Source organism: Puma concolor, chromosome B2, assembly GCF_028749965.1.
Source record: "Puma concolor isolate L17-30 chromosome B2, mPumCon1.1.hap2, whole genome shotgun sequence".
Classification (NCBI taxonomy): Eukaryota; Metazoa; Chordata; class Mammalia; order Carnivora; family Felidae; genus Puma; species Puma concolor.
Window position 1 is genome coordinate 51563202 of NC_141671.1, and position 24285 is coordinate 51587486.

Below are 24285 nucleotides of genomic sequence, written 5' to 3' on the forward strand. Positions count from 1 at the left end.
GTCTCTTTCAAAATAAATAAATAAACTCTCTGGACAGTGATAAAACATTCTTCAAAAAATACTGCGAAGAGCAGATGTGTTGTAAACTGTAAGTTTCCTAAAATGACAGTTGCCATTTGAATGGAATGTCGTGGGAACGGACAGGAATCTGAGGAAACATAAATGAGAGGTTTCATGTACATGAGGTGTAGTGCTAGTTAACAGTTAAGAGCTGGGGTCTGCAACCTAGGGTCCATGGGTCAAATCCAGCCCACTATCTGTTTTTGTAAATAAAGTTTTATTAGAACACGGCCATGTTCATCCATTTAAGTGTTGTCTGTGGATACTTTCACACTACCACGGTAGAGTCAAGTAGTCATAGCCGAGACTGTCTGGCCCATTACAGGATGTTTCCTAATTCCTGGTTAAGACCTGTGAGGCAGGGGCGCCTGGGTGGCTCAGTCGGTTAAGCGTCCAACTTCAGCTCAGGTCATGATTTCACGGTTCGTGGGTTTGAGCCCTGAGTTGGGCTCTGTGCTGACAGCTTGGAGCCTGGAGCCTGTTCTGGATTCTGTGTCTCCTTCTCTCTCTGCCCCTCCCCTGCTCACACTGTCTCTGTCTCTCAAAAATAAATAAATGTAGAAAAAAAAAATTAAAAAAAAAAAGACCTGTGAGGCAGACAGCCTTGTGAAGTCTTAACAAAGTTCCTTGTCCTCTCCGTGCCTCCACGTCCTGCTCTGTAAAACAGAGGGAACAGGAGTACCCACCTCATAGGGATGTTATGAGATTGAATGAGTTACCATACACAAAGCATTTGAAACAGTGCCTGGAGCATAGCAAGTTCTGTATCAATTTTAGCTGTTACTTTACTAGATCTGAGGCCACAAGCAGTGTTGCTGTAAGAGCCACTGACTTTCAGGAGAGAGAAGACCCACAGAGATGTCACTTCATGCTTTCAACTTTGCCAAGCCAAATGCAAGATGGGCATCCAAGCCCCTATAAAGCAAAAGCTTTAGTGGCACAACTTCTTCCACAGCCTTCTTTCTCAGAACGGCACAGGTGAGCCCTTCCTGTGCCACACTGTACCTGTCGTGTGGGAACAGGAAGCTGTGCAAGGAGAAGGCAGTGTGGTGTTCAGAGAGTCCCCTCTGCTCCACAACAGAGCTTCCAGAAAACACTCATGCCCAGGCTAAGGTGCAGAATGGACTGTGGGCTTTTTCCAGGTCTTTCCTCCCCTCCCCCAATTCTCTGGTAATTCTGAGCTAAGTAAGTTTCACCTCAGGCAGCCCCACTCCAGCTTGTTCTACCCCCCACCCCTTCTCTTCCTTCTAACCCAAGGCTCTAAACAATGCCCTCTTGTTTTCTGTGGTCACAGTAATACCACAGAACACATAGTATTTATCTTCTGAAGTAATAAAAATTCTGGTTAAAACATTAAAATGTGAGGGCACCTGGGTGGCTCAGAGTGTTTGACTCTTGCTTTCAGCTCAGGTCATGATCTCACAGTTTGTGGGATGGAGCCCCAAGTTGGGCTCTGCACTATCAGCTCGGAACCTGCTTGGGATTCTCTCTCTCTCTCTCTCTCTCTCTCTCTCTCTCTCTCTCAGAAATGAACTTTTAAAAAAACATTCAGATGTGGATCTTTAACAATTTGGACTATAAAGATCTACTGGTGAATTTAAATTACTCAAACACAAAGCACAACAGTCAGGGTAGCAGAGAAAAGGGCAAAGCAAACTTGTAGAAAAATGGAGATTTTCATTTTAAAGGTGAGTGGCCCCTGCAGGCTGGTCAGCACCATAAACCCCACAAACCAGGAGGGGAACTTATACGTACAAGTGTCTCAGATGTTCAGAGGAAGAAATGATCTCCACTGTATTTCCCCCCAGGTCAGTTTAATGTATCTCTCTTGGAAGCTTCCTCTTTGACTTATGGATTATTTAGAAATATATTGCTTAGTTTCCATGTATTTGCAGATTTTCCTATTTCCTTTTGCTATTAATTTCTAGTTTGATTCCTTCGTAGCTGGAGAACACTGTGTGTTTTCAATTATTTTGACATTGTTGAGGTTTTAGAGCTTACGGTATTTTCTACATTTGACTGTCTTTTTTTTTTAACACTTTTTTTTAAGTTTATTTATTTATTTTGAGAGAGAGAGAGAGAGCATGAGAACAGGGGAGAAACAGAGAGAGACGGGGACAAAGAATCTCAAGCTGGCCCTGCGCTTGTCAGCTCAGGGGCCCAACACAGGGCTTAAACTTGAGAACTGGAAGATGATGACTTAAGCCAAAATCAAGAGTTGAACTCTCCACTGATTGAGCCACTCAGTGGCCCCATCTTTTCATTTTTTAAGGTTTTTTTTTTTTGTAATCTCTACACTCAATGTGGTGCTCAAACCCATGACCTAGAGATCAAGAGTCACAGGCTCTTCTGACTGAGCCAGCCAGGTGCCTCTACATTTGACTATCTTTTAAGCTTTTTTTTCCCCCCTGATAGCCTCTCCACTGACAGCCCACTTTTCCAGTTTCATCAGTAATGCAGTAATAATTCTGACAATGTATGGACTTGAGGAAATTACTAGGAGTAAATGTATTAGTATCAAGCTACTCTCTATGCCCAGTCTTTTGAGTCGGATGCTTAGTGGACGTGGAAATTAAGACAAAACCCAGATTCCAATAATTCAAAGGAACTCAGGTGTCAAATGAATGATAGTGATCTCTGAAAGCCTTGTAAATTTAAGGCACCAGACAGGTAAAATTTAAAAAGAAAGAATAATCATTTCTTAATCTTGTTTAGCAAATCTCCATAAAATATTTTCTTCTTTTCAAGAGATCTGTTTATTTTAATTTCTAACTTTTCATGAGTAACTCTTTGTTTTTCCTCTTGGTTAAGAAGTTTATAATTTAAAGGGAATACTCTTAAGGTTTCCAACATGTAAATCTAAGTAATTTATATTTTATAATCTCATGGGTAACATCACTGGGGGTTTAACTAACATTTCTATGACTTCTCTAATTTTTTTACTAAGAGATCTAATCCTCTCACTAAAAATCTTTGCAACTCCATGGAATTCTGGAGCACCCATCCTTCCTCTTTCTGCTTAGTTTAACTACTTAAAATTCTAATAGGGTCCCTTAAGAATTAAATATATACTATTATCTAAAACTAATAAAATGAAAACCAAAATTCTGAAATAAGGCATCAAGACACCTACGTTATCATGTTGTTATTTACATTAAAATAGATTTCACTTAGAATATAATCCACTCTCATATAAAGCAATTATCTGCAGATTTTCTTTAATGCTAAGAATAGCTTAATTCTTTTTTTAAAGTTTATTTTATTTTGAGAGAGCATGCACAAACTTGCATATGCAAGTGGGAAGGGGCAGAGAGAGAGGGAGAGAGAGAATCTTAAGCAGGCTCTATGCACAGCATGGAGCCCGAACTGGGGATCGGTCTCACAACCATAAGATCATGACCTCAGGTGAAATCAAGAGTCAGATGTTCAACCGATTGAGCCACGCAGCCTCCTCATAGCTTAATTCTTTATAATTAATGTTTCCAAATAAAACGGGGATAGCAAACAGATATGCCTTTAAGCAAATCAGATAAGAGTGAAAAAATTAGATGTTATTTATGGAACACAGGGGAAAAAAAATTTGACCAGCATTTTGATTTACATACAACTTTTCAGGAACTTAGCTCTTCTGGCCAACTGGAAACCAAACTTCAAGTGTTATGAAAGGAAGAAATTCAACTCAACAAAATGTTTTCGAGTTAGCTCACAAATAACTTCTTAGGCTAACACTGCAATTTCCTACCTTCGTTAAAGGGACAAAACTCAAAACAAAAATTTCCTTATTTGCTTGGACAACACTAAGGTGGGCCAGAGTACCCCACTTTCCATATTCTTCATCACCTACCTCTCTCTTCTCTTCTTCCTTCCCTTTTCTACTCTACCTGACTAAGCAAGGGACCTTCTGGAAGGCACCCAGAGAAGAGTTTCTCCTACCACAGATGCAGTAATGTTGCTATCCCCATCACACCAGAAGCACGGGATGGCAGAATTGGCTCCAGCAGTGGGGATTCGATGACCAAGGGGGCCCAGCATAGATCAAGGAGAACACCAGCAAGGAGGACAAAGTCACAGGTGGCCCTGTCAGACCAACAATGCCTGATCATGCAGGCAGATAATAATTGACAAGAGATCCAGAATCTGGTTTACCTGTTAGCTTCTTTAGCACCAAGACACATTTGATTACGATTACTGGCTCATTGTGATTACACTAAGCCACATGAATTCACTGAAAGAGCTCAAAGGTTCACCTTTGCTTACGAGCTTAAGGCAAAGACAACCTTGCTGGCTAAAATCATGGTCCAGGAATTAACTAACTGAAGACATGGCTTTTTTTGTGGTTGACTCACTAGGTTTTAGGTTGGCCTGTATTTATGTTTAGCCTATGTATATTTTTAAAAATCTTTTCTCTATGAAAGAATGTACTTAAACCTTGCAATTTTGTGAGTTAATGACTTTGTGTGGCTTTGGCCATGGATTTTTTTTTTTTTTAACGTTTATTTATTTTTGAGACAGAGAGAGATAGAGCATGAACAGGGTGGGTCAGAGAGAGAGGGAGACACAGAATCTGAAACAGGTTCCAGGCTCTGAGCTGTCAGCACAGAGCCCCACGCGGGGCTCGAACCCACGAACTGCGAGATTGTGACCTGAGCTGATGTTGGACGCTTAGCCGACTGAGCCACCCAGGCGCCCCGGATTTTTTTTTTACACTTGATCTTAGCCAAAAGGCCGAGAAGCGATTCGGATTTTTTTTTTAAAGTAAGCTCTAACATGCATCCCAATGTTTACAGCAGCACTATCAATAATAGCTAAATTATGGAAAGAGCCTAAATGTCCATCAACTGATGAATGGATATATATATATGTATATGTACATATATACATATGTACATATGTATACATACGTACATATGTATACATATATGTACATATGTATATATGTACATATACATATATATATATTATCAAATCTTGCCATTTGCAACAACATGGATGGAACTGGAGGGTATTATGCTAAGTGAAATAAGACAAATATCCTATGATTTCACTCATGTGGAATTTAAGAAACACAACAGATGAACATGGGGAAGGGAAGTAAAAATAAGATAAAAACAGAGAGGGAGGGAAACCATAAGAGACCCTTAAATGCAGAGAACAAACTGAGGGTTGATGGGGGGGAGAGGAGAATGGGTGATAGGCATCGAGGAGGGCACTTGGGATGAGCACTGGGTGTTGTATGTAAGCAATGAATCATGGAAATCTACTCATGAAACCAAGAGCACATTGTATACACTGTACGTTAGGTAACTTGACAATAAATTATATTTAGGAAAAAAAAAAGACCCAAGTGAAAAGTTATGAATGAAAAAAAATAGAAAAAGTAAAGTAAGCTCTATACCCAATGTGGGGATTGAACACACTACCCTGATATCGAAATCTGCATGCTTTACCAATTGAGCCAGCCAGGCACCCTTGATCACAGGTTTAATCTGAACACTGCCCCTGCATAGGAACAAAATGATTCAGGGTTTGTCTGCTGTGGTGCCACTGGAACACCCTGTATTTGTGCTCACAGAAACTGGCACCCTGCTGAAGTGGCTACTACTTAGGAAGCAAAAGAAGTGATTCCCTTCCCAATTTTCAACCAACAAAAAGAAAAAAAGAACTCTCCTAGGTATTCAAGGCTGTCAAGTGTTAGAGTCGTATTAATGAGATTGTGCCACTTTCCAGGAATTTGTAATTAACATTTTTAATGAAGGTAAGACTAAACCAACACCAGACATTTGCTGCTTGGACCAAGCAAACCCTAAAGCAATTATATTTGAAATTTTAAAATGAAAAATGTAATTTAAGGAGAAATAAAACAGGAAAGCAAAAATTGGTATATCACATTACCCTGGAATAGAGACATTTTATCAATGATGCTTTTGAGTAAGTTGAGTGCCTGCCGTTCTGGGTTGGGTCCCTGGGGGCTGGAGTAAGGAGAAATGGTATAAAAATAACCACAAGTTAGAGGAGCGACCAGAAACAAGTGAAATGAAGACTGATAAAGACATACATGCAGCTGAAAGAAGGAAGCACACATGAAACAAATAGAGGGGAGAGATGACTTAGCAAGGGCAAGTGGACTCTGAGCCCTGGATCTGATCATGATCCTGTCCAGCCCCAAAAGCCTAGTGGCTGCCCACTTCCTAGAAAACAATGGAATCCTCTTAGGATAGCCTGCTTCCAAGCCACCTTTCCTGCCAGTAACTTCCCAAACATCCTGGCCGAATGCCTATGCACAAGCTCCCTCAACTGTAGAGGCTGAATAGCCTTCGGACATTGGTGACCTGCTCTACCTTGACTGTCCTGTTTGCTTCCTTCCCCTGCCCTAATCCTTTTACATTTTACAGCTTCTCCAGAGAAAGCCCTTTGCCAGAATCTCTGCCTTGCTTCCCATGCCCAAGGGGCCCTGAATTACAGACTTCCTGTTTCAAGTACCTCCAGCATTTTTCTGTATGACTTAGGTTCTCCGTTCAGGCACGGACCTTGTTACATTTGCCCAGATGGATCATGAGCCCTTCCATGAAAGTTAACATAGCTTAATGGCCTCTGTATCCCTGGAGACTGCTGTAGTGTCTGGCACATTCTAGTCATTTGGAAATGTTAGATGTCCTAATGAGGATGTCACCATTCACTGTTGCCAAAATTTAATCCATATATCTTGACATAACTGAGATGTACAAGGGGACATGGAATTTAGGGTAACAGAAGATGCAATTAACATTCAGGTGACCATCCTGAAACTTGAAGCATGTGAGTAGATTAGCAGGAAAGAAATTGGTCTACAAGTTATAGGAATTTGCCTATACACTGCAGAAGTAATCATTCTGGCAAGAACACAAAATTATGAAAAATAAATTCTAAATTCCTTGTATGAATGTGACAAAGAATGACACTGGGGAAATCTATAACAATGACAAGCAATTGCATTTGATCCTTTAAACCACATTTTTTGTGCCCAAACAGGTGACATGAGGAACATTACTCGCTGGCAGGGCTCCACGGCCAAAAACAAGTCAGGGCCAAAGTGCCTAACACAGCCTCCCCTTGGGAGCACTGCCATTGCATGGATGGAAGTCTTCAAGTCTGCAGCGAAGAAATCTGTTTAACTTTGTTGAATCTAGTGTTTCTGTTTTCTCTTTCTTTATATACCCACAAAAATACCTCATCACTTATACTCTATAGAACATACTTTGGGAAACACTGCTCTAAAGACTTTAGAGACTGAGGCAAGGTATATAAGGAATTACTATTTTCCTTTTACCGAGCAGGTAACTGAGACTTGAGAAAATCGATTTGTTTAGAGTCCCACAGATTCTAAGCAGTGGAGCCATTCGCTAATGAATTCCACATTTGTTATTTGCTGGCATGTTAACATGCCAGGCATTGTGTTAGCACTGGGCCCCCAGTTCTAGAGGGCAGGCTGCCTTCCTAACCTCAGGTCACAGAATCCTAGACCATTAGAACTGAAAGCTTCTATAAGAGACTAGTGAGTGCAACTGCCTCAATTTCAGAAGGGGAAAGGGAGTCTCAGTAAAGGTAAACAACTCCCTAAGGCTTTACAGGTTAAAAAAAGAGGCAGAACTGGAATCCCAAGCCAGGCATTTGTCTCCATACCCTGGTTTACACAATGTAACCGCTCAGCCTCCAGATATGCTCACAAAATATACAACTTAATCTGCTTGGAAATCTTTTTATTTTTCACTTCGGCTGGTTCTTGATAGGATTCCAGAGCCAGCACATACCCACATTGGGATGGTGTTGTTTCTGCTTAGAAAATATTAAGAGATTTTGCACTTTTAATCATTTCCCTGGCATATTTACAAGGGCACTTGAGGGTCACAGAGTTATTTCCATGAGTAATCAAACTTTTTGATTAACTATAAATGATACATTTTCAAAAGTGAATGTGTATTTTTGCTGTGAATTTCTGAATTTAATGTGTTGAGTAGCTGAGACTGTTTTTGTTTTGGGAAATTCGTGGGGGAAAATGAACTTTTATGAGCCCTGAATTTCCCTCCAGAGAAGTGGTTCTTCCTTTTGTCTACAGATCTGATGAATCATATGGATCTTCTGTCCCAGAAAAAAAAGTGCATGTTAGTACACAGTGTTCCCTCCCATTTCAGAGGGTTCTCCAGCCCCGTTAAAACCCCTGCTCTAGGTTGTGACACTGTAAATTTTGTATGTATCTGCTTACTTCCACTCTTGATATTTAGGACACGCACCTTCTACTTGTGAACTACAATCAAGAAATCAAGAAAAGGACTAGGCATCAATATATGTCCCTGAACCAGAAATAACTAAAATGTACTTTCAAGTTTCCCTGAAAACAGCTACAACAATCATAAACCATTAAGAGAAACCATAAGGACAAATCCTTACAATAGGTACTTATGTGATTTAGCTGTGGTTTATTTAACTATCCTTAGATGAGTGGAAAGTAGGGTACACTTTGTGTCTTCCAGCTCCTCCAAGACCTACCAAGAGGTAATGGAGAGGGGAATTTAAGGAGAAAACAGAAACAAAAGAAAATCTTCAGTAGAGTGAAATTTGGAGTGATTTGGAGAAATTTGGAGTGGAAGTCTTTATTAGAACGAAATCTGGAATGGTTATAAATCAAGACTATGGAACCTCATTTTTTTCTCCTCCACTTGGGATAATCCAAATTTCTTGTTCCCTGGAATCAGGAAGACTAGCTTGACCTTTTTATTACAAGGTACTGCTGGTCTCCAGTCAACCTTCCCAACACCCTTTCCAACAACCTCCAAGGAAAGCATCCTTCAAATGCCAGAAAGGGCATCAGTTTTAAACAATTAATGTTTTCCACCAAATTAAGAATTAAAAAGTCAAGTGCCAAAAATGAAGGTAGAGAAAATATGAAATGAAAGTCACTCTGTCGCTGGAAAACACCCAGCATGTATGTATTACTCCACAAAAGTTCTAGAAGAGCTGCTAAATCCCATGAAAGCACTATCATTTGGACGTTCCAGTTACAGATTTAATTTAAAATCATTACTATAGCAAATAAGGTTGTATGAGAACTTGTGTACTCTGCAGAGTCAATCTACGGGCAAATACTTTATCACAGATTTTATTCTACTAGCTAGCTAAGTTGGGGGCAACATCAGCCAAGCCAACTTTGAAAGAGAAAGGAAGTTGCATTTTCTTTGTTTCAGTCTATAACTATTGTGTGTGTATGTGTGTGTGGGGAATCTGATAAGTCAAAACCCACTCAAATTATAGGTCATGGCTTCCCCTCTTAAAATTCATCAATTGGATGCCCAGCTGAAGCTTTCAGGAGAGGAATTTCCCCAGCTTGGACTCTCACCAATTTCCTTCTAGGTCTTAGCAAGTCAAGAGCCCAGCTTTATAGCCACATGCTGAAGGCAGATTCTTATAACAAGTACATACCTGTGGCAGCTTCATATCATTAATATCCCAGCTTAACATCTCTTTTTCCTCGGAATCAAAGTCCTCAGGCTCCATGATAGTCAGATCACCCACGGGTTTCTGTCTATCCAACTTCCCGCAGAAGTGGTTGAGATTTTGCTTTCAAAGGCGCTTCGTAGACTTGATCAGTCCACTCTTCATTCAAGCAGCTTAGACCTGGAGACTGATTCCTGACACTAAAAAATAAATGATAGTAACACTGACCGTTAGAAATAAAAATCAGTGCTTGCCTGCTAGAAAAACCTGTTTCACTGACATTTTTTCAAGCACCAGCATACAAATAAAAACAATGTAGAAGCCATTAGTATCTTGTTGAAATAAAGCTTGACCATGGGGAATCAGAAGCACCATGATCATCGTTTTCACCTCAGGCGTGGGCTTCCTTTCTCACAGCTAGACGTCTCCAGCTTGGGAAAGCCTGAGTAGCAACCATTGTCATCTGCAGCCAATAACTAGAACCTTTTCCCCCATATTCCCTGGGGCAGGAGGAAGAACTGGCTTGGGGTTATTTTCATGGATACACTTTTGTACATTAGCTAACATGTGGTTCAAGTTACAAGTGGGAAACATCACAACCAAAGGTATCTAGAAGTATTTTTTAAATCTAAATTGCCACAGAGATTATTTTCCCTCTCCTCAATAAATCCAGTGTGCACTTTGTATCTTCAAATATTATCAATGGATATCCTCATCAGATTCCTCTAAAGCCTTGGCATTAAAGACATTTTAGACCTGATAATTCTTTGCTGTGGGGGGTTATCCTGTGCATTGTAGAATGTTTAATAGCAGGGGCACCTGGATGACTCAGTGGGTTAAGCTTGTGACTCTTGATTTCGGCTCTGGTCATCATGATGTCATGGTTTGTGAGATAAAGCCCTGAGTCAGGCTCTGCGCTGACAGTATGGAGCCTACTTGGGATTTTCTGTCTGTCTTTCTCCGCCCCTCCCCCACTCATGCTCTCTCCTCTCCCTCTCTCTCTCTTTCTCAAAAATAAACAAACATTAAAAAAGAAAAAAAGAATGTTTAGCAGCATCCTCGGGCTATGACCATTAAGTGTTAGTAGCAACCCATCCCATTGTTGTGACAACCAAAAATGTCTCCAGACATTGCCAAATGTCCCCTGGGTGGCAAAACTGTTTGAGAACTATTGCTTAAAAATAATGTTTCTACTATAACTCAAAGCACTCTTCAAGACTTTCCGATAGCAATCTCCTGCTTCCCTCCCCCCTCCAAGAAAATTCTATCTCACTTTACTTTGATTAAATTATTTATGTAAATGATAGACATTCAAAAATGTTTGTGCAAACTGCATTTCTTCCCCCCCATTAGAAATACTGCTCTAGTTTCTAACTGGTTAAAGAGGATTTACAAAAAAAGAAAAGAAAAGAAAGGAAGGAAAGAAGGAAGGAAGGTAAAAAAAGAAAGAAAGAGGAAGGAAGGAAGAAAAGAAAGGAAGGGAGTTCTACTCTGAGGAAAAATTAATCATTTTGCAGATGAAATATGCTTATTAGAACACTAAGTGAAACATGTTTACAAGTGTGACACTTCCACTGCTGGTGCCCTTGTAAAAGCAAGGGACATAATGATGTTACATAAAACAACTTAATAGTCAACTTGAACTAAAAGTTTAAGTCTCCACCTTAGGAAGTTCATGAGCTCTGTTCCTTGGTTATGTACCTTTATTTAACTATATAACCCGGGGGACAAAACAGAAGAGACTCATAAATATGGAGAACAAACTGATGGTTACTGGAGGGGTTGTGGGAGGGGGGGATGGGCTAAATGGGTAAGGGGCACTAAGGAATCTACTGAAATCATTGTTTCATTATATGCTAACTAATTTGGATGTATATTAAAAAATAAAACTAAATTTAAAAAAAGAACTAAAAAAACCAAAACCAAAACAAGCAAACAAAAACTATATAACCCTAATACTTGTCAATCACTGAGATACGCTGAGGGAAAGTATCTGGATAGAGAAGACTGTTGACCTGAACATGTAACCATTACATAACAAGCTAATAGGGGTATCTTCTCTCCCTATCCCACCTACCACACTCACCTATAACCTAGTGGTCAAAGACTCAAAGAGCAGGTAGTCCATCACCTTCGTTTTGTTTTATTTTTTTTTTTAATTTTTTTTAACGTTTATTTATTTTTGAGACAGAGAGAGACAGAGCATGAACAGGGGAGGGGCAGAGAGAGAAGAAGACACAGAATCTGAAACAGGCTCCAGGCTCTGAGCGGTCAGCACAGAGCCCGACGCGGGGCTCGAACTCACGGACTGTGAGATCATGACCTGAGCCGAAGTCGGCCGCTTAACCGACCAAGCCACCCAGGCGCCCCGATCACCTTCATTTTAAACGCTGCTTTGTAAGGTTAAATCCCCAGAGTTTTAAATCAAATTCTATGTTTGGGGAATAAACATTGAGTTACCGAAGAAATGCTGACACAGACAGACTTGAATTCAGAAGATTTAAATAACAAGTCTGTGAGACACAAAGATCAAGTGTAAATGTGATGGCAACAGTTTTATGTGCTTATCTCTTTAAACTTCAACAACAGTAACTCAGATTGTCTAAAATTTGTTATAGCTAATTGGAATAGATTGATCTTAAAAAAAAAAAAAAACACCTTGAATGACAAGATTCGTATCTCAAAAATTCTAAAGCATTGTCGCATTTTCAGCCTATGCGACATAGACATAATTCTTTTGTTTTTAAATTAAGGGGAGGGTAGAGGCACCTGGGTGGATCAGTTAGTTAAGCACCTGACTCTTGGTTTTAGGCTCAGGTCATGATCTCACGGTTCATGAGTTTGAGCCCCAAGTCAGGCTCTATGCTGACAGTCCGCTTAGGATTCTCTCTCTCCCTCCCTCTGCCCCTTCCCTTCTCTCTCTCTTTCTCTCTCTCTTGATCTCTCCCTCTCTCTCTTTGCCCCTTCCTTTCTCTCTCTCACTTTCTCTCAAAATAAATAAATAAATTAACACACACACACACACACACACACACACACACACACACACACAAATAAATTAAGGGGAGGGGAATAACAAATCTTGCTGCATGAAAGCTACATTGCTCTTTTGATTTTCTCAGATATAAATTTTTGCCAAATGAACAAACATTAATTTACTATTTCCCTGAAAGTTAAGAACAAAACATAGTAAAGACTGCAACCTTTCAAAAATAAACAACTCAACTCAGTTTTCCTCCAAAGAAAATAAATCGTAAAGACTTCCTTTTTTTTCCTTTTTTAAAACAAGTTGGGCCGATGTGTATTCAGATTTCATCATTTCTACAGAGAACCAAAGGAAGTAAAACAAATGAAATTCAGTAGGAATGGGGTGCCTATGGTCCCATTCCTTACATTCGCCTCTCCGCAGGATTTGTGGCTTCCTTACCTTCTGACTTCTTCTGGAGATGCAGCCAACACTGTCATAAAAATCTCATCTCTGGTTCAGGTCCCAGCAGCTTCTGGTCATTTTCTAAGCAGGAGCTGCTGTTCCCTAATCCAGGTCAAGGTACGCTATGCTAATGAGCTCTGGCAGCAGTCCAATCAAAATCCAGATGCTCTCAACGTCATCAGATAGGGAAGAGAGATCCAGGGAGTTACTTAACTAGTCCAACTGTCCCCAGTCCAATTGTGATGGATATCCTATAATTCACCCCTAAACTCTTCCCTCCTTTATGTTAAAAGGGGATTTTAACTGAAATGGGCATTGAAAAGAGCCTCATGAGGAAGTACAGGTGTTTTCCTGCTCATAATTTCATAGGTTGGGCCCAAAGCAGATGGATTAACAGTAGATTCTAATTCTCCTACCACTTACCCCTGCCTGTGTATGAGAGAGAACAGACAGACAGAGGTAGGAAAATATCATGCAAATGGAACTTACTGGGATAGATATTAGATTGCAAACATTCCTAAGCCAGAAATGCTAAAATGCTATTTTATACGTACCAATGATGCCCCCGCTAATTCTGAGTGTTCCAATCCTCTCAAATCATACCATTCTTGGTGCAACTCAGTGGCTCAGTCGGTTGAGCATCTGACTTTTGGTTTCAGCTCAGGTCATGATCTCACAGTTTGTGAGATCGAGCCCCACCTTGGGCTCCATGTTGTCAGTGCGGAGCCTGCTTGGGATTCTCTCTCGCTCTGCCCCTCCCCCACTAGTGCTTTCTCTCAAAATAAATAAATAAAAACTTTAAAAAAATAATACCATTCTCCCTTCTAGAGATGTCCTCAGCCATCTGGGCAGAGCCTAAGTCAGTTCAGCCCACCTGCTATGTCCCAGGCTGTCTGCAAGGCTCAGGGAGAATTAAAGCCATGAAGAAGTTTAATAGTGGAGGGGCACCTGGGTGGCTCAGTAGGTTGGGCGTGAGACTTCAGCTCAGGTCAGGATCTCATGGTTCCTTTAGCTCAAGCCCCACGTTGGCCTTGGTACTGTCAGCTCAGATCCTGCTTCGGACAATCTGTCCCCCTCTCTCCATGACCCTTTCCTGCTCACACTCTCTCTCAAAAATGAATAAACATTAAAAAAAGGTTTAATGGAGGAAAAGATGAATAATAACACTAAATAAGCCGAAGATAACATATGGTATAGAGGCAGTCTAGAAAGAAGATCAAAGGGGAAGGTATGACGCTGGAGGGAAAGCAATCTGGGGAAACTTCTTCCACCATTGTGATGCCTGATCAGCCTTTTGAAGGACAAACAGGTATTTGTCAAGGCATCAAAGAATGGAAAAGTATGTTCCAGGTAGTGGCAATACTGTGGGCAAAGGTAAAGTGGTGTGGAAAGTGCAGTGTGCTCAGAATTAGAAGTAGGTGCCTGTCAGGAAGGTCGTGGCCATGTAAGACAGACTGCGGAGGAAGGGATGAGCAGGCCAGAGGGCAAAATCCTTGGGAAGACGCTTGGCAATCTTGGGCAATGTTGAGAAGATTTCTCACTAGTCTTTCAGGTCATGAATGAATTTCTCTTCTGTCTGGAGGTTGGGACCCTGAAACATTTTCTAGTGCTTTATCTTACTAATTTGATCTGCTTTTTGCAGTCCCTCCTTGGTCAGGGAGTTCTTTCAACATCCCCAAATATGCTGTAGCAGGACAAAGCCTACTGCTGTGCCAGCTGGCAAGACAGAAAGGTCTATATGGTTCAGTTCCAGAATCACAAAGCAGGGCCAAGAATGGCTTTTAGACCCAAGAGGAAATAAATTGGTAACTGGCACACCGATCATGATAATCTACTCCCTTAGGTCTTCTGCCATCCGTGTCTAAATCCTATCCATCCCTTAGGAACCTCCCAAAATGCCGCCTCCTTACGGATCTTCCCATATTATTCTAGAACGCATGGTTTCTCATTTCTATGGTGTTCCAGAACTCTTAACTGAATGACATGCTGTGTTAGATCACTTATAACTAACATCTTTTTCTAATTATAAAATAAAGTCATATTCTTTTTTTAAAAAATCATGTTCTCATCTCCTAGATATCCCCACTGTTAATATTTTGGTCATGTCCTTTCAGACTTTTATTTTCTCCTACATACATCACCAAACATAGATATTACTTTGCAGAATTATAAGAGTATATGTACATACTATTCTGTGAACTCTTCATGAGTTTTAGTCCTGGCCCCCCAGCTAAGCTGCTAGTTTCTTTACGGAGAAGTTGGTATCTTCCACTTCCTGTCTCCTCACACAATGACCTGCTAGAACCCCATTTCAACATCACATCTATCCTCCTCCCAATAACCAACCCTCCTCCGACACAGGAAGGAACCGAGGAGCTGTCTCCACACTCTGATTGGGCGGTGACCTAATGTCCCAGATTGGTAACAGCACTTCTACTTTCTTAAGGCCAACGTCCTACCTTTTTAGCCAGATTCTCCTAAATGGATCTCTGTCATTGCTATTAATGACAACAATAATCATCGCTGCTTTCCTTGATGGAACTCTTACAATGTTGGCAGGTGCCATGCTAAAAACTTGATCCTTACAGCACCCCTATGTGGTAGATGCTATACTCATTATACCCCCTTAACAGGGGAGTTAATCAAAACTTACACAAATGGTATCTCACAAGCATGGAGGTGGCAGAGGTGGGGCAGAACTTAGATGAACCCGCTGGCCATGGTCCTACATGAACCATCCAGTGCTGTTCAGAGTCTGGAGTCTTTGTCTCTGTTCCCATATACTCAGAGCTCCACATCGCTCTTTTCAGTCTCTGTCTCCTCCCAGAACACAGGAATCCTGCTCTAAAAGTCAGGTGCCCAGAGGCCCTATTGCGTGGTGACTGATCACAACCACAGAAGCTTGGATTTCTCAGTACCTCTGTCTTGCGTTCCTGGTCACTCTAGGGCCTGCCTCTTGAGGTCATTCTGGTTTCTTTCATTGGTGGGGTGCTTTAGGCATTTTTTAAGGATAGTTCTTCTCTGTATAGGACTGTCCCATAAAAATACTGTTTCCCTAGACACTAAAGTCCAGAAACACATCCAAGTCACAATGTCAACCATAACCTCCTACCCCTATATTTCCAAATGTTTAAAAAGGGCCAGGGAGGGGGCGCCTGGGTGGCGCAGTCGGTTAAGCGTCCGACTTCAGCCAGGTCACGATCTCGCGGTCCGGGAGTTCGAGCCCCGCGTCGGGCTCTGGGCTGATGGCTCGGAGCCTGGAGCCTGTTTCTGATTCTGTGTCTTCCTCTCTCTCTGCCCCTCCCCCGTTCATGCTCTGTCTCTCTCTGTCCCAAAAATAAAAATAAAACACGTTGAAAAAAAAAAAATTAAAAAAAAAAAAAAAGGGCCAGGGAGAGAGCGGTATTGTACTGCTTCTGCTTTAGGACAAGTATGCCAGACCCTCAAAGTAGGCCCTCAAGGTCTAGTTGCTTGCCTAGACTACCACCTGTGGTTTCCAATTCATAGCCTTCAGACACCTTGCTGTACTAGATGAATGAACTTTTCCAGTATCTGCAACTCTGTCGATCCTCCCAGTGCCTACCTTATCTCAATAGAAGTTCCAGGCCCTAGCTCCACCCATTGTCTGGTCCCTCTACCATGAACTAAGCCATCTATTTAACCCTTGTTGTATGTCCAGCATTGTTCTAAACATTGAATCCTCACAATGGCCTCATGAAATACAGTATTATTAAGCTACATTAGTCTGAGAAACTGAGGCACAGAGGGGTTAAGTAACTCAATCTCTACAATATCATGAAGTAGCCAATCTCTTGGCATCAGTAATCTGATCTTGGTCAAAGGAGAAATATCAACTAGAAAACTATGATGTTAGAAGGCATTCCCTTCATGGTAGAGTAAATCTCTTTGACACACAAGCCCTTTCTGGTATCAACTGTCCCTTGCCTCCTTACCTCACCATTTTTTTAGGAAACTGCTCTTCCCCCAAAGGCTGTCCATCAGAGTTTTCTGTTCCTTCCAGCACGGGACCCAGTCTGACCTACACTATCCTTCCTTAGAATTTCCCAAGTCAGAGGTGGAGAGATTGCTCTTTCATTTCAGATGCCAAATTGTAAGCCTGGCTTCAGAGCTGTATGGCTATATCTCTGCTGTCACATGGCAAAATCTGAGCAACGGGGGTGCCTCGGTGGCTCAGTTGGTTAAGCATGCACACACATGGGGGAGACTCTTGGTTTCCACTCAGGTCATGATCTCACAGTTCATGGGATCAAGCCCCACATCAGGCTCTGTGCTAACAGAGCAGAACCAGCTTGGGATTCTCTTCTCTCTCTGTGCAGAAGAAGACAGACAAAGGGAGAGCAAGGAATGTGACCTGCATTCAGGCAAGCCTGTGGCCAACTCCAATTCTCTTATTTGGAATTATAGGATCCACAAATACCACATACACTTTCACTCCTTTCAATGTAGATCTTCAATTTGCACCTGTTAAAGATCACCTCATGCATCTCCCATCTAGGTAAGCCTAAAGTTAGCTCAGATTTCAAAATAAATCATTCTCCTTTTATTTATCCTTTGAAAGGTGGGCACCCAAAGGAACTCATCAGATACCCCTTAAAGTCAGAAAAATGCTTCGTAATATCTCACCTGAGTCAAACGTGCAGGACACAAAGAATTGTCATCATCAGCCCAATTAGACACTAAACCAGCACATGCATTTTTTAAAAAAATGTTTACTTATTTATTCTGAGAGAGCACGCACAAGCAGAAGAGGGACAAAGGAAAAACACACACACAGAATCCAAAGCAGGCTGCAGGCTCTGAGCTGTCAGAGCCTTGACAGCTTGAACCCAGGAACTGCAAGATCATGACCTGAGCTGAAGTCGGACTCTTAACCAACTTAGTCACCCAGGAGCCCCCAGCACGTGTAGTTCTTAGAGCAGGTAATCAAGGGACTTCTCAGAGCTTTGCAAAACTGAACTTTGGATGTTTTCTTCAGGGTTTCTCAAATTTTAAGTCATTTGTGGCTCTCATGTGGAGAACTCTCCAAGTTCTGTATAATATACTTCAGTTATAAAACCACCCTGCATCATCTTTAATTGGATTCTGAGCTGCATCTGTTGTGAGAAACAGGAGGCTGACTTAGTGTTCTCTTTTTCAGTCTCTGGGCAGACAAGACAGATTTGGTTAGACCATTGAGATCTCTAACTGGTGGTTCAGGTAGGAGAGCCCCTGGATGTCATGGTGTTCTCTGGAAACTATTATGAAATTTAAAAATATTTACTGTAGAAGCACCTAGGTGGCTGAGTTGGTTAGTGACTGACTTTGGCTCAGGTCATGTTCTCACGGTTCACAAGTTCAAGCCCTGCATCAGGCTCTGTGCTTACAACTCAGAGCCTGGAGTCTGCTTCAGATTCTAGGTCTCCCTCTCTCTGCCCCTCCTCTGCTCACACTCTGTCTCTCTCTCTCTCTCTCTCTCTCTCTCTCAAAAATATAAGCATTAAAAAATTTAAAAAAATATATTTACTTTAAGGGGTACCTAGCTGGCTTAGTCGGTTGAGCATGTGACTCGATCTCAGGGTTGTGAGTTCGAGCCCCACATTGGACACAATGCTTACTTAAAAAAAAAAAAAGAAAAAGAAAGATAAAATATTCACTAAGACTTGAGAACTGTTTCACTTATATAAACTATGACAGATAGATATGTATGTAATATCAATATCACAACCATGAACCCAAGTGTCAACCCCTTACAAAAGAAAAAAACAAAAAACAAACAAGCTTTCAAATTCATAACAGTGGACTGTTGGGACACCTGGGTGGCTCAGTCTTGGTTAAGCGTCTGACTCTTGATTTTGGCTCAGGTCATGGTTTCACAGTTCATGAGACCAAGCCCCGTGTTGGGCTCTGGGCTGATGGTGTGGATGGAGCCTGCTTGGGATTCTCTCTCTCTCTCCCTCTCTGCAACTCTTTCCGGTGTGCACACGAGTGTGTGCTCTCTCTCTCAAAATAAATAAACATTAAAAAAATAATAGTGGGGGTGCCTGGGTGGCTCAGTCAGTTAAGCATTCAACTTCAGCTAAGGTCACGATCTCACGGTTTGTCAGTTCAAGCCCCACATCAGGCCTTCTTCTGTCAGTGAAGAGCCTGCTCTGGATCCTGTCTCCATCTGTCTCTGTCCCTTCCCATTCTCTCTCAAAAACAAATAAACATTAAAAAAAAAAATGGTGGATTGTTTCCAGTTTCCTATAATATTTTGTTGTCCTTTTGTACTAAAAAGCAAGAAATGGGATGTCCTACGGCTTGATAACAATGTGAGTAAAAGCAGAATTGAGAAAACTATTGTTTCTTGAATAATTTTGCTAATTAGGAAATCAACACCAATTTTTTAAAATTTAAGAGTCACAGATTAAAAAAAAAAGAATCATAGAATAGTTAAAGCAGGAATAGGATTTTGCCATTTCCAGGAAGGAGTGAGATACCCAAACTGTATTTCATAAAAACTAAAATTTTTATGGTTGTTTTCATAAAAACATGGTTTTATGGTTATTTTTCATAAATGTCAACACAAAATATTATCTATGCTAAAATGTAACAAGTTGTTACTGTTATTTGAGATGAATTAATAAATATTTCAAACTGTTTTCAGTTCTGATATCTAATGTGGTAAATATGGGTAGATAGAACCACATAATCAAAAGTTGTTGAAGGTTCTTATTAATTTTGAAGAGTAAAAACAGACCCAAAAGTTTGACGACTGCTACTGTAAAGTACTGAGTCCTAAAATACTGAACCTTGGTCATCTGGAGGAGAGTGGTCTCTGGTGATATTCAGCACTCAGAGTGTAAACTGCCACATCTCTAGCCCATGGTGGGTTCCTATTTCAGGACTAGAAAGATGGCAGGAAGGGAGGGGGGCTGGGAGAGGGTAAGGAGAAAGAGCCGCTTTCAGTACAATGGCCCACTGACAACGTCCATAAGACAAAACATCCCAGGAGGAGGGAGGTCCTGCCCACAGCGAGGCTCTTCTGCCCCCAGGGCTGGTTCCAATACACCCAGCACCCACCGCTTCTGCAGCCTGATGGTTCCGGCTCACCCACAGTGGAGGGAAGGAGCGTGCCCTTTCAGAGATGCAGGACAGGGCAACTGGGGTATCCTTCTCTGGTAGGCCGTGGAGGGAGGCTCTAGCAGCTGCTGTCCCCAAACGGGGCAGAGCAGGAGAGGGAGAGTGGTGGACGAATCTGGTAACTCAAGAGACTCAGTGATGAGCACACACGAGAAAACACAATCCCAGAGAAAACTGTGTGGAGCTGGGATCCTGCAGGTGGGGCCAAAGGCCAGCACATGACAGCCTCAATTGATGCCACCCAAAACTCTGAAGCCTGGCAAAATCACAGCTTAGATATTTGTAATGAAAGAATACTGATGGGACACCTGAAACTAACATAACATAGTGTGGTAATGACACCTTCATTAAAAAAATAAAAGAATACTGAGAAAAAACACAGCAAGAATGGTAACCAATAATGGGATTATTGGTAATGTTTATTTCCTTTTTCATATTTATCTGTAATTTTCTAAATTTTCCATAAGAGGGGTACCCGGCTGGCTCAGTCGAAGGTGCATGTGATTCTTAATCTCAGGGTTGTTATTTTGAGCCCCAGGTTGGGTGTAGAGATTACTAAAATAAATTAAAAAAAAAACTTACAGAAAAAAAATTTTCTGTAAGAAAAGTGCATCCTTTTCTATCATGATATATATATATATATATTTTTTTTTTAATTTTTATTTTTTATTTTCAAGAGTGAGAGAGACAGAGCATGAGCAGGGGAGGGCAGACAGAAAGGGAGACACAGAATCCGAAGCAGGCTCCAGGCTCTGAGCTTGTCCACCCAGAGCCTGATGTGGGGCTCGAACTCATGAACTGTGAGATCACGACCTGAGCTGAAGGTGGACGCTCAACTGACTCAACCACCCAGGAGCCCCATGATATATATATATTTTTAAGTTGGTGATACAAGTAAAAATATCTACTATTTGTACAGTACTTTATGGCAGCAATGCTCAAATATTTTTACACTCTTAATAAATAATGGGAGGAGTGCCTGGTGGCTCAGTCGGTTAAATGTCTGACTTCGGCTTAGGTCATGATCTCACGATTCATGGGTTCAAGTCCCGTGCTGGGTTCTGTGTTGACAGCTCAGAGCCTGGAGCCTGTGTCTTTGGATTCTGTGTCTCCCTCTGTCTCTCTGTGCCTCCCCTGCTTACACTGTCTCTCTCTCAAAACTAAATAAACAATAAAAAATTTAAAAAAAAAGAAAGAATGGGAATCTCAAAAAGCTTTATGTGGTTACATCCGTCAATATTTACCAGATTAGAAATCAGAGCTGAAACAAATTTGAAATATTTATTAATTGATGTAAAATAATAGTAATAACCCAGTACATTTTAACACAAATAGCACTTCTGTAAAAAATAACTGGGTCTTCAAAACAAAAATTCAAAGAATGAGTTACTGTAACATTTTTTGCCAATCTCTAATATCTAACCTAATAGAGAGCAGTGGGACATCTCATACCTGCTTCTGTGTTCCATCTATTACAGTGCATGTGAATGTCATGTAGGCTCTGGGAACCTCACTGAATATGTATAAGAGATTTATAGTGAAGAAAAGTAAATAACATCTTAGTATATTCATGAAAACAGTTTTAACCTTGTAAACCTCCCGAAAGGGTCTGGGCGACCCCCAAGACTCTGTGGCCCACACTTACAAAAACACCATTTTCTTTATACTGTACAAAATACCTTCACAAACAAATCTCATTTGACTCACAAGAACTCTTGGAATTGGGCATGTTTTTAAACAGAGGAGGAATCTGAGAGTCAGAGAGGTCAACCAATTCATCCACCATCACATGGATTCCTGTCTCTAGAGTCTGAGTCTCGGACTCAATTCCAGATATCCATCACATCAACTCTGAGAAGCTTTTTAACCACCCGCTTTTTCCCAGAGCACTAGCCTGGGGGCACACTCAAAGATTTCTTTTTTACACAATAATTAGGATGGCTAATACATGAACTCTAGAATGTGCTTGAGAAACGAGATCCTGGGACTTATGGAAAACAGAGTATGACATAGCAGAAATAAGCTCAGGTCCTGGTGGGCAGGAGCCCCAAGTTCTGGACGCCAACTCCTTCACTTATTGTGTGACTTGAGACGAGGTTCTCTACCTCTCTAAGCACCAGGATTGCCTCATCTGCAAAATGGAATGATGATATCTTATTTGCCTGAAGGCATGGTCTGGACAAGCCGATTGCCCAAGGTCCCTGCTAGTGCTGTCATTTACCAAAAATTCCAGTCATTTGGAAGGTAGGAATACAAACAACTCAGCTGAAATGGACTCTCCTTTTGAAACTATAGTTCCTGTAATTCTTCCTTTCTCTAGAGTAATATTTGGAACTTGGTATTTATGGAAACGTATTTCAGTCACCTTTCTTGTAATTTCTTCAGCCTTTATCCAGAAAACCTGGCCTTGAGAACAATTCATGGAAATCACTTAAAAAGTTGATATGTGGAGACCAAATGCAATTCGACAGGCCCCACAAGTGCAATGAATGCCTACTGTTGTGCTGCAGACACGTAAAATTCTAGAGAAGCATGCACACCTGATTTTTCTGGGAATGCTACTGGACTTACACATCTATCATGTACTTAAGCTGCTTTATGTTTCTTATTTTTTTAATTGTGGTAAAAAATAACATGAAATTTACTGTTTTAACAAATTTTTAAGGCTTATTTCTTTTTGAGAGAGAGAGAGAGAGAGAGAGATACAGCATGAGCAGGGGACAGGCAGAGAGAGAGGGAGCCACAGAATCTGAAGCAGGCTCCAGGATCTGAGCTGTCAGCACAGAGCCTGACGTGGGGCTCGAACCTACAAACCATGAGATTATGACCTGAGCTGAAGTTGGCCACTTAACCAACTGAGCCACCCAGGCACCCCAGGTTTAACTACTTTTTTTTTTTTTAACTACTTTTTTAAGTTTATTTATTTCGAGAGAGAGAAAGAGAGCACAAGTGGGGGGGGGGGGGGTGGGCAGAGAGAGAGAGAGAGAGAAAGAGAGAGAGAGAGAATCCCAAGCAGGTTCCACAACCAGCACAAAGCCCAACTCAGGGCTCGATCCCACAAACTGTGAGATCATGACCTGAACTGAAATCTAAAGTTGGATGCCCAACTAACTGAGTCACCCAGGCACCCCATTAACCATTTTGAAGTACAGTTCAGTGGCACTAAATACATTCACACTGTTGTGCAACCACACCAACATCCATCTCTAAAACTCTACACCTTGCAAACCTGAAAATATACCCATTAAATAAGAACTCTCCTTTCTGCCCTGGCAACCACCATTCTACCTCTGTCTCTATAAATTTGACAACTCTAAGTACCTTATATCAGTGGAATCATACAGTATTTGCCCTTTTGTGACTGGCTTATTTCACTTCACATAATGTCCTCTGGGTTCAAGTTGTAGCAAGTGACAGAATTTCCTTCCTTTTTAAGGCTGAATCCTATCCTATTGTATGCATGCACCACATTGTGTTTATACATTTATCTAAAGATGGACATTTGGGTTATTCCCAGTACATTTAAGCTTTCCAAGCCTTTGTTTAAACTTGGGGTGCCTGGGTGGCTCCGTTGGGTAAGCGTCCGACTTCAGGTCATATCTCACGGTTTGTGAATTCGAGCCCCACATCTGACTCTGCGCTGATGGTGTGGAGCCTGCTTGGGATTCTATCTCCCTCTCTCCCACTGCCTCTCCCCAACTGTTGTCTCTCTCAAAATAAATAAATAAACTTTAAAGAATAAATAAAGATTGGAGAAACTCAACACAGATAAAAAAGAAAGGAAACTAGAGCAGAAGACATGGCTCAGAGAAGTAGCATGGAGTTCAGACTTGAGACGTAAATTCTAGTACTAAAACAAAAACCAAAAAAACAGATTTTTGTCTTTGTTGTTTTTCCCTCTTCTCTAAAGAACTGTTACTAAATTGTGTCATAAGATCATGGAATGTACTGCATTTAGTTTCACATTCCACAGAAAATGTAGCAAAATTCCTGAAAAATTCCATTAGCTTTATCTTTGAATATATCAATGTAGTGTACAATTAGGGAAACATTTTGATCTGAATGATCACACTTGATTTTACAAGAATCTTACAAGATAGTCAGGGTGAGTTATTTGTGCAATTTCATAGATGAAGAAGCTGAGAGTCTCAGCCATTAGCTCATCACCAGCAACATGGGGCAGGGGACACCATGGAGGTCTCACA

At 41.2% G+C, this 24285-nt stretch overlaps 1 protein-coding gene across 3 annotated transcripts in view; it reads right to left on the reverse strand.

Moving 5' to 3' along the window:
• The window catches only part of GCM1 (GCM transcription factor 1), a 70869-nt gene that overhangs the window by 8491 nt on the left and 38093 nt on the right, over positions 1–24285 (reverse strand). For 2 of the 3 annotated variants that reach the window (XM_086707075.1, XM_086707076.1), the window contains one exon: positions 9514–9728. In XM_086707075.1, coding sequence (XP_086563201.1) covers positions 9514–9588 — 75 coding nt within the window. In that variant the 5' untranslated portion in view covers positions 9589–9728. Of the gene's footprint in view, positions 1–9513; positions 9729–12955; positions 13057–24285 lie in introns of those variants that run through there. The other variant, XM_025925881.2, reaches the window with a different exon arrangement.